The following is an 11,458-nucleotide window of genomic DNA, read 5'->3' as shown; positions in this document are numbered from 1 at the left end:
TCGTCTTTCCACGTAGTATTTTATCCAAGGATTTATCTCTGTCAAATATGCAAGATTTGAGTTAGCACAAATATTAATAACACTGGCTATTGTCAATAATTGTATATATATATATATATATATATATATATATATTTTTTTTTAAATGATGTCAGACAATGAAATGAAACGTTATATAACATAACAGCCATGATAGAAATCAGAGACCGCTGCAGCCGGTACCAAGGTTACAGGACGAGGGTCTGAATCAGAGACCGCTGCAGCCGGTACCAAGGTTACAGGACGAGGGACTGGTCTGAATCAGAGACCGCTGCAGCCGGTACCAAGGTTACAGGACGAGGGACTGGTCTGAATCAGAGACCGCTGCAGCCGGTACCAAGGTTACAGGACGAGGGACTGGTCTGAATCAGAGACCGCTGCAGCCGGTACCAAGGTTACAGGACGAGGGTCTGAATCAGAGACCGCTGCAGCCGGTACCAAGGTTACAGGACGAGGGTCTGAATCAGAGACCGCTGCAGCCGGTACCAAGGTTACAGGACGAGGGTCTGAATCAGAGACCGCTGCAGCCGAGGGTCTGGTATTTATAGGTTTTTCTTTTCTTTCCAATCTTCACATCTCACAGTGTTTCACTCAAACCCTTTCAGCTCCATGGTATAATGATCTCCAGATATACTCCACAGTAGTTTGTCAACCTGTCGGTAACCAGTTTATAATAGCAATAAGGCACCTCATGGGTTTGTCTTATATTGGCCAATATACTAAGACTAAGGGCTGTATCCAGGCACTCCGCGTTGCGTAGTGCTTATGAACAGTCCTTAGCCGTGGTATATTGGCCATATACCACACCCACTCGTTTCTTATTGCTTAATTATGCCATTAGGGTTTTTTTACAGCAGAAGGAACCAGCGCTGAAAGGTCTCCATGTTCCTGTTACTATAAGGAGCTCGGCGAGGTTTTGGACAGCACATGGTTTCATTTTATCGCTTCATGACTGCCTGGGTTAGCCTATACTGTATCTGTCATAGCCAGGCTATCGTTAGTGTGTTCCGTCGAAGACGCGTATCGGGAGACCAAGCCTTCACTTGTTGTTGGCGGCTTTCTCACAAGTGGATAAACGCATAACAGTTTCCTCTAAACGATGCGTAAAAGTAGCCTAAATTCAACATCTGGAACTTGACACAGCAGTGTTACTGGACTGAGTGTGATACATAGACCAGATTGTCTACCATGCGAGGCTCTGGACAAAAATCACCACTTTCTCCGGAGATAGCAGCGCTGTCATTTCTTAACTCCTGGAACGTCTGGACGAGGACGCCGCGTCTGGACCGAGTTATTAAACACCGGCAACCTGACGGTGGGGGCCGGTGAAGAAGACCACGGTGGTGCGGAGGCGGTGATTGTTCCCGTAATTTTTGGATGTATATTTTTCCTGGGTGTCGTCGGGAACTCTCTAGTGATTATAGTAATAGGGAAAATCAAGGCCCGGCGTAACAGAAGTACGACAAACATTTTTATCCTCAATTTAAGTATAGCGGACATATTGTTTCTGCTATTTTGTGTCCCGTTCCAGGCTACTATATACTCCCTACCCGAGTGGATATTTGGAGCCTTTTTATGTAAATGTGTTCACTATTTGGTGATGGTGTGTATGCTGGTGAGCATCTTCACTCTTGTTGCCATGTCAGTGGACAGGTACATAGCTGTTGTACACTCCAAGAAGTCCCCCTGCATTCGCAACAGGAGGAACGCCCTCATTGGGGTCTGTGTTATTTGGGCGCTATCGTTCATATTCTCTATACCAGTGGCGCAACACCAGATACTTACTGACCATCCGGATGCGCCAAACAGTTCGTTCTGCTGGGAAGCGTGGTACGCAAGCGCTTCCAAACACACCTACAAAGTCACGATTTTAGTCATTGGATATCTGTTGCCGTTGGGGTTGATCATATGCTGCTATGCGAAGGTAAGACAACTTTTCTTCTGTAGTAGAGAAACTGTCAAACGCTTGCCTTTTACACACAGGTTAAGGTGTACATTAGTGAGGTTGTAACACTCTCCTGTATAATGGAAAATGACACAATGACGCATGATGACATTTATTGGGCTTTAATGCTAATGTTTTTCATCCAAGCGCGGCAATAAATGCTGTGAGCGAGAATAAAGTGCGAATGTGCGGCACCACTGCGCTCCGGAAAACCTGCGCGTGTGTCAGTGCTCTTTGTACCCGGCTGCGTGACAGTTTTTTACCCCGTGCGGTGTTGGGTTAAGAGGGCTAGAATTTCTGACAGCCCTAAATAGTCCTTCATATGGTTTACTACAGACTGGACTACTTCGACAAACTGCTTTGGTTGTTATTTGTTACAATTCACATATTGTCGCTTAACCCAGAACTAAAATACTGTCACTAACCCAGAACTAAAATACTGTGTCACTTAAACCAGAACTAAAATACTGTTGTTTTTAACCCATAACTAAAATCCTGTTGTTTTTAACCCAGAACTAAAATACTGTTGTTTTTAACCCAGAACTAAAATACTGTTGTTTTTAACCCAGAACTAAAATCCTGTTGTTTTTAACCCAGAACTAAAATTTGGTATAATTTATGTTGTGTGTGTGGGTGGGGGGGTAGTTTGAGTGGGTGTGGTGGTGGTGAGTGAGTGTGTGTGTGTGTGTGTGTGTGTGTAAGAGTGTCAGTGTAGGCGTGATAGGAAGGTACACACAGCCATAAAACACACGTTTTTCCAGCAGCAGACTATGATCGATAATGTCAAAAGCCGCACTGAAGTCCAACAAAACAGCCCCCTTTTCATCATCAATTTAACTCAGCCAATCGTCAGTCAAACATGGCTGAAAAGTGACAGTTCACAGGAATATATAAATACGGATGGTAATATACTAATGGTAATATATACATGTAAACAGGGCTGAAAAGTGACTGGTAGCAGAAATATACACTGAATGCACAAAACATTAGGAACACCTTCCTAATATTGAGTTGCTCCCCCTTTCTCCCTGAGAACAGCCTCAATTCGTCGGGGTATGGACTCTACAAGGTGTCGAAAGCTTTCCACAGGGATACTGGCCCATGTTGATTCTAACGCTTCCCACAGTTGTGTCAAGTTGGCTGAATGTCCTTTGGGTGGAGGACCATTCCTGATACACACGGGAAACTGTTGAGTTTGAAAAACCCAGCAGCGTTGCAGTTCTTGACACACTCAAACCAGTGCACCTGGCACCTGCTACCATACTTTATTTATTTATTTATTTATTTATTATGGATCCCCATCCTGAGGTCCAGCAAAATGAAGGCAGTTATACAATTGTCAAAATATTACAATACATTCATTACGGAATTCACAATCACAATACACTAAGTGTGCGTCCTCAGGCCCATATTCCACTACCACATATTTACACAACACAAAATATGTGTGTAGTGCTTATGTTATCACAGGTCTACGTTTTTCATTTTATTTCACCAGGTAGGCCAGTTGAGAAAAAGTTCTCATTTACAACTGCAACCTGGCCAAGTTATTTTTTTTGAACCTTTATATAACTAGGCAAGTCCGTTAAGAACAGATTCTTATTTTCAATGACGGCCTACCAGGGAACAGCAGGAACAGCCTTGTTCAGGGGCAGAACGACAGATTTTTACCTTATCTGCTCAGGGGATTCGATCTTGCAACCTTTCGGTTACTAGTCCAACGCCCTAACCACTAGGCTACCCTGCCTCCCCGTAAAGCAAAGCAGTGCGACACAAACAACATAGAGTTACATATAGAATAAACAAGCGTACAGTCAATAACACAATAGAAAAATCTATATACAGTGTGTGCAACTGTAGTAAGATTAGGGAGGTAAGGCAATAAATAGGCCATAGTGGTGAAATAATTACAATTTAGCAATTGACACTGGAGTGATAGATGTGCAGAAGATGAATGTGCAAGTAGAGATACTGGGGTGCAAAGGAGCAAAAAATAAATAACAATATGGGGATGAGGTAGTTGGGTGGGCTGTTTACAGATGGGCTGTGTACAGGTGCAATGATCGGTAAGCTGCTCTGACAGCTGATGCTTAAAGTTAGTGAGGGAGATATAAGACTCCAGCTTCAGTCAGTGATTTTTGCAATTCCAGAGAACTGGAAGGAAAGGCGGCCAAATGAGGAGTTGGCTTTGGGGGTGACCAGAGAGATATACCTGCTGGAGTGCATGCTACAGGTGGGTGCTGCTATGGTGACCAGTGAGCTGCGATAAGGTGGGGCCTTACCTAGCAAAGCCTTATAGATGACCTGGAGCCAGTGGGTTTGGCGACGAATATGAAGCGAGGGCCAGCCAACGAGAGCATACAGGTCGCAGTGGTGGGTAGTATATGGGGCTTTGGTGACAAAACGGATGGAACTGTGATAGACTACATCCAATATGCTGAGTAGAGTGTTGGAGGCTATTTTGTAAATGACATCGCCGAAGTCAAAGATCGGTAGGATAGTCAGTTTTACGAGGGTATGTTTGGTAGCATGAGTGAAGGATGCTTTGTTGAGAAATAGGAAGCCGATTCTAGATGTAATTTTGGATTGGAGATGCTTAATGTGAGTCTGGAAGGAGAGTGTACAGTCTAACCAGACACCTAGGTATTTGTAGTTGTCCACAAGTCAGAACCGTCCAGAGTAGTGATGCTAGATGGGCGGGTGTGGGCAGCGATCGGTTGAAGAGCATGCATTTAGTTGTACTTGCATTTAAGAGCAGTTGGAGGCCACGGAAGGAGTGTTGTATGGCATTGAAGCTTGTCTGGAGGTTAGTTAACACAGTGTCCAAAGAAGGGCCAGAATTATACAGAATGGTGTCGTCTGCGTAGAGGTGGGTCAGAGAATCACCAGCAGCAAGAGTGACATCATTGATGTATATAGAGAAGAGAGTCGGCCCGAGAATTGAACCCTGTGGCACCCCCATAGAGACTGCAAGAGGTCCGGACAATAGGCCCTCCGATTTGACACACAGAACTCTATCAGAGAAGTAGTTGGTGAACCAGGCGAGGCAGTCATTTGAGAAACCAAGGCTGTCCAGTCTGCCAATAAGATTGTGGTGATTGACAAAGTCAAAAGCCTTGGCCAGGTTGATGAAGACGGCTGCACAGTATTGTCTTTTATCGATGGTGGTTATGATATCGTTTAGGACCTTGAGCGTGGCTGAGGTGCAACCATGGCCAGCTCGGAAACCAGATTGCATAGCGGAGAAGGTACGGTGGGATTCAAAATGGTCAGTGATCTGTTTGTTAACTTGGCTTTCGAAGACTTTATAAAGGCAGGGTAGGATAGATATAGGTCTGTAACAGTTTGGGTCTAGAGTATCACCCCCTTTGAAGAGGGGGATGACCGCGGCAGCTTTCCAATCTATAAGGATCTCAGACGATACGAAAGAGAGGGTGAACAGGCTAGTAATAGGGGTTCCAACAATTGCGGCGGATAATTCTAGAAAGAGAGGGTCTAGATTGTCGAGCCCGGCTGATTTGTATGGGTCCAGATTTTGCAGCTCTTTCAGAACATCAGCTATCTGGATTTGGGTGAAGGAGAAATGGGGAGGCGTGGGCAAGTTGCTGTGGGGGGTGCAGAACTGTTGACCGGGGTAGGGGTAGCCAGGTGGAAGGCATGGCCAGCTGTAGAAAGATGCTTATTGAAATTCTTGATTATTGTAGATTTATCAGTGGTGACAGTGTTTCTAGCCTCGGTGCAGTGGGCAGCTGGGAGGAGGTGCTCTTATTCTCCATGGACTTTACAGTGTCCCAGAACTTTTTGGAGTTTGTGCTACAGGATGCAAATTTCTGTTTGAAAAAGCTAGCCTTTGCTTTTCTAACTGCCTGTGTATATTGGTTCCTAACTTCCCTGAAAAGTTGCATATTGCTGGGGCTTTTTGATGCTAATGCAGTACGCCACAGGATGTTTTTGTGCTGGTCAAGGGCAGTCAAGTCTGGAGTGAACCAAGGGCTATATCTGTTCTTAGTTCTAAATGTTTTGAATGGGGCATGCTTATTTAAGATTGTGAGGAAAGCACTTTTAAAGAATTATCAGGCATCCTCTACAAACGGAATGAGGTCAATATCCTTCCAGGATACCCGGGCCAGGTCGATTAGAAAGGCCTGCTCGCTGAAGTGTTTTAGGGAGCGTTTGACAGTGATGAAGAGGGGTCGTTTGACCGCTAACCCATTACGGACACAGGCAATGAGGCAGTGATCGCTGAGATCCTGGTTGAAGACAGCAGAGGTGTATTTAGAGGGCAGATTGGTCAGGATGATATCTGTAAGGGTGCCCGTGTTTACGGATTTAGGGTTGTACCTGGTAGGTTCCTTGATAATTTGTGTGAGATTGAGGGCATCTAGTTTAGATTGTAGGATGGCCGAGGTGTTAAGCATATCCCAGTTTAGGTCACCTAACAGAACAAACTCTGAAGATAAATGGGGGGTAATTAATTCACATATGGTGTCCAGGGCACAGCTGGGGGCTGAGGAGGGTCTGTAACAAGCGGCAACAGTGAGAGACTTATTTCTGGAATGGTGGATTTTTAAAAGTAAAAGCTCGAACTGTTTGGGTACAGACCTGGTTAGCATGACAGAACTCTGCAGACTATCTCTGCAGTAAATTGCAACTCCACCCCCTTTGGCAGTTCTATCTTGGCGGAAAATGTTGGAGTTGGGGATGGAAATTTCAGAATTTTTGGTGGCCTTCCTAAACAATGATTCAGACATGGCTAGGACATCACCGTTGGTGGAGTGTGCTAAAGCAGTGAATAAAACAAACTTAGGGAGGAGGCTTCTGATGTTAACATGCATGAATCCAAGGCTTTTACGTTTACAGAAGTCAACAAATGATAGTGCCTGGGGAATAGGAGTGGAACTGGGGAATACAGGGCCTGGGTTAACCTCTACATCACCAGAGGAACAGAGGAGGAGTAGGCTAAGGGTACGGCTAAAGCCTATGAGAACTGGTTGTCTAGTGCTTTGGTGACAGAGAATAAAAGGAGCAGATTTCTGGGCGTGGTAGAATAGATTCAGGGCATAATGTACAGACAATGGTATGGTAGGATGTGAGTACAGTAGAGGTAAACCTGGCGTTGAGTGACGATGAGCGAGGTTTCATCTCTGGAGGCACCAGTTAAGCCAGGCGAAGTCTCCGCATGTGTGTGGGGTGGGACAAAAGAGCTATCTAAGGCATGTTGAGCAGGACTGAGGGCTCTACAGTGAAATAAAACAATAAAAACTAGCCAAGACAGCAGTAGACGAGGCATATTGACATTAGAGAGAGGCATAAAGCAATTACAGGTGTTGATCAGGAGAGCTAAGACAACAACGGGTGAATGGCGATGAAAGGGCAGAGCGAATCAGTTAGGTACATACAGGACCTGAGTTCGAGGCTGGGGCCGACAGGTAAACAAAATGAGGTACCGTGTTATTGAAACAGTCCAGGGGGCATCAGCTGTGTAGCCAAGTGATCATAGGGTCAAAAGAGCAGCAATAGGTGAGTTAGGGTGCTGTTTGGTAGTCACTACTACGCTAGGCGAGCAGGGGACACAGCGTTCAGAAAAGCTAGCGGGCCGGGGCTAGTAGACGGTTCTTAGGCGACATCGTAACAGAATAGCCTGTTGAGACAACCTCGGACGATAACGTCGGCAGTCCAGTCGTGAATGGATCGGCGGGGCTCCGTGTCGACAATAAAGGGTCCAGGCCAATTGGTAAAGGAGGTATTGTAGCCCTAGAATTAGCTGGTATGTGGGCCTAGCTCGAGGCTAGCTCAAGGCTAGCTGGTGCTTGCTTCGGGATAGAGGCATTAGCTTACAGTAGCCACTCGTTTGCAGCTAGCTAGCTGCGATGATCCGGTGTAATGATCCAGAGCGGCAGGAATCCGGTGATGTGGTAGAGAGAAGCAGTCCGATATGCTCTGGGTTGATATCGCGCTGTGCAGACTGGCTGGTGTTGTCCGAGCTAAGGCTGGCTGGTGACCAAGAAAAAGGTGAAGACCGCTAGCCGCGGCTAACAAAGACTAGTAGCTAGTTAGCTGTCTAGCTCCTGATGGAAGTTCTAGTTATAAGGAATAAAAATAGCAGATCCGTACCACATTGGGTGAGGCGGGTTGCAGGAAAGTATATTTAGTTCGTATATAGAAAGTGAGATTAAGATATATATGAAAAAGACCGGCTATTTACACGGGATAAAACACTGGATAAGACAAAGACAAACACACACATCCTACTGCTATGCCATCTTGGATTTAAAAAAAAAATGTTTGTGTTACTTCACAGTCCCCGCTGTTCCATAAGGTGTATTTCTACCTGCTTTTTAAATCTGATTCTACTGCTGTCATCAGTTACCTGATGTGGAATAGAGCTCCATGTAATCATGGCTCTATGTAGTACTGTGCGCCTCCCATAGTCTGTTCTGGACTTGGCATGTCTTGTGGGGTATGCATTGGTGTCCGAGCTGTGCGCTAGTAGTTTAAACAGACAGCTCGGTACATTCATTTTGTCAACACCTCTTACAAAAACAAGTAATGAGGAAGTCAATCTCTCTTCCACTTTGAACCATGAGAGATTGACATGCATGTCATTAATGTTAGCTCTCCGTGTACTTTTAAGGGCCAGCCGTGCTGCTCTGTTCTGACCCAACTGCAATTTTCCCAAGGCCCTCTTTGTGGCACCTGACCACACAACTCAACAGTAGTCTAGGTGCGACAAAACCACGTCCTGAAGGACCTGCCTTGTTGATAGTGTTGTTAAGAAGGCAGAGCAGTGCTTTATTATGGACAGACTTCTCCCCATCTTAGCTACTGTTGTATCAACATGTTTTGACCATGACAGTTTATAATCCAGCATTACTCCAAGCAGTTTAGTCACCTCAACTTGCTTAATTTCCACATTATTCATTACGAGATGTAGTTGAGGTTTAGGGTCTAATGCTTTTAGTTTTAGAAATATTTAGGGCTAACTTGTTCCTTGCCACCCACTCTGAAACTAACTGCAGCTCTTTGTTGAGTGTTGCAGTCATTTCAGTCGCTGTAGTAGCTGATGTGTATAGTGTTGAGTCATCCACAAACTCTGGCTTTACTCAAAGTCAGTGGCATGTCGTTAGTAAAGATTGAAAAAAGCAAGGGGCCTAAACAGCTACCCTGGGGAATTCCTGATTCTAACTGGATTATGTTGGAGAGGCTTCCATTAAAGAACACCCTCTGTGTTTGGTTAGACAAGTAGTTCTTTATCCACATTAAAGCAGAGGGTGTAAAGCCATAATACATATGTTTTTCCAGCAGCAGACTATGATCGATAATGTCAAAATCTGCACTGAAGTCTAACAAGACAGCCCCCACAATCATTTTATCATCAATTTCTCTCAGCCAATCATCAATCATTTGTGTAAGTGCCGTGCTTGTTGAGTGTCCTTCCCTATATGCGTACTGAAATTCTGTTGTCAATTTGTTTACTGTGAAATAGCATTGTATCTGGTCAAGCACAATTTTTCCCAGAATTTTTCCCAGAAGGGTTGGTAACAGACTGATTGGTCGGCTATTTGAGCCAGTAAAGGGGGCTTTACTGTTCTTTGGTAGCGGAATGACTTTAGCTTCCCTCCAGGCTTGAGGGCACACACTTTGGCTTAAATTGGCTTAAATTATGCCTAGTAGGCTTAAATTGAAGATGTGGCAAATAGGAGTGGCAATACCATCCGCCATTATCCTCATTTCCGCCATTTTCCATCCAGATTGTCAGACCCCGGTGGCTTGTCATTGTTGATAAAACAACAATAATTTTTTCACACTGACTTTAAGGAATTTCTTCCACACTGACTTTACGGAATTCAAAAGTACAATTCTTGTCTTTTATAATTTGGTCAGATATACTTGGATGTGTAGTGTCAGAGTTTGTTGCTGGCATGTCATCCCTAAGTTTGTTTATCTTGCCAGTGAGAAAAAGTATTAATTGTGTTGGCAACATCAGTGGGTTTTATGATAAATGAGCCATCTGACTCAATGAGTGATGGAGCCAAGTTGGCTTTTACCCACAAAATGTCATTTAAGGTGCTTTTTACTATCATTCTTTATATCATTTATCTTTGTTTCATAGTATAGTTTATTTTTATTTAGTCACATGATTTCTTAATTTGCAGTACGTTTGCCAATCGGTTGTGCAGCCAGACTTATTTGCCATACCTTTTGCCTCATTCCTCTCAACCATACAATTTTTGACTTCCTCATCAATCCAAGGGGATTTAACAGTTTTTACAGTCATTTTCTTAATGGGTGCATGCTTATTAGTAATTGGAATAAGCAATTTCATAAATGTGTCAAGTGTAGTGTCTGGTTGCTCCTCATTACTCACCACAGACCAGCAAATATTCTTTACATCATCAACGTAGGAATCACTACAAAACGTATTGTATGACCTCTTATACACTATATTAGGCCCAGCCTTTGGAACTTTGGTTTTCCTAGATGTGGCTATTATATTGTGATCACTACATCCTATGGATTTCGATACTGCTTTAAAACAAATATCTGCAGCATTAGTAAAGATGCGATCAATACATGTTGATGATTTCATTCCTGTGCTGTTTGTAACTACCCTGGTAAGTTGGCTGACCACCTGAACCAGGTTTCAGGCACTGGTTACAGTTTGAAGTTTTTTCTTGAGTGGCCAGCTTGATGAGAGCCAGTCAGTATTTATATCACCCAGAAAGTATACTTCTCTGTTGATATGCCTCTGGCAGTCTCTATGGGAGTGCCACAGGGTTCAATTCTTGGGCCGACTCTTTTCTCTGTATACATCAATGATGTCGCTCTTGCTGCTGGTGAGTCTCTGATCCACCTCTACGCAGACGGCATCATTCTGTATACTTCTGGCCCTTCTTTGGACACTGTGTTAACTACCCTCCAGACGAGCTTCAATGCCATACAACTCTCCTTCCGTGGCCCCCAACTGCTCTTAAATACAAGTAAAACTAAATGCATGCTCTTCAACCGATCGCTGCCTGCACCTGCTCGCCCGTCCAGCATCACTACTCTGGACGGCTCTGATTTAGAATACGTGGACAATTACAAATACCTAGGTGTCTGGTTAGACTGTAAACTCTCCTTCCAGACACACAAATCATACATCTCCAATCCAAAGTTAAATCTAGAATTGGCTTCCTATTTCGCAACAAAGCATCTTTCACTCATGCTGCCAAACATACCCTCGTAAAACTGACCATCCTACCGATCCTCGACTTCGGCGATGTCATTTACAAAATAGCCTCCAATACCCTACTCAATAAATTGGATGCAGTCTATCACAGTGCCATCCGTTTTGTCACCAAAGCCCCATATACTACCCACCACTGCGACCTGTACGCTCTTGTTGGCTGGCCCTCGCTTCATACTCGTCGTCAAACCCACTGGCTCCAGGTCATCTACAAGACCCTGCTAGGTAAAGTTCCCCCTTATCTC

The 11,458-nt window shown here is 44.4% G+C and overlaps 1 protein-coding gene across 1 annotated transcript in view; it reads left to right on the top strand.

Moving 5' to 3' along the window:
- Nucleotides 1–887: 887 nt before the first annotated feature.
- The window catches only part of galr1b (galanin receptor 1b), a 128,120-nt gene continuing 117,549 nt past the window's right edge, over nucleotides 888–11,458 (top strand). Inside the window, exon 1 of the mRNA XM_045708679.1 lies at nucleotides 888–1,963. Within this exon, the coding sequence (XP_045564635.1) occupies nucleotides 1,640–1,963 (324 nt within the window). The 5' untranslated portion in view covers nucleotides 888–1,639. The remainder of the gene's footprint in view (nucleotides 1,964–11,458) is intronic.

The sequence above is a fragment of the Salmo salar genome, chromosome ssa26 (genome assembly GCF_905237065.1).
Source record: "Salmo salar chromosome ssa26, Ssal_v3.1, whole genome shotgun sequence".
Lineage (NCBI taxonomy): Eukaryota > Metazoa > Chordata > Actinopteri > Salmoniformes > Salmonidae > Salmo > Salmo salar.
This window is presented reverse-complemented; position numbering and strand designations above follow the sequence as displayed.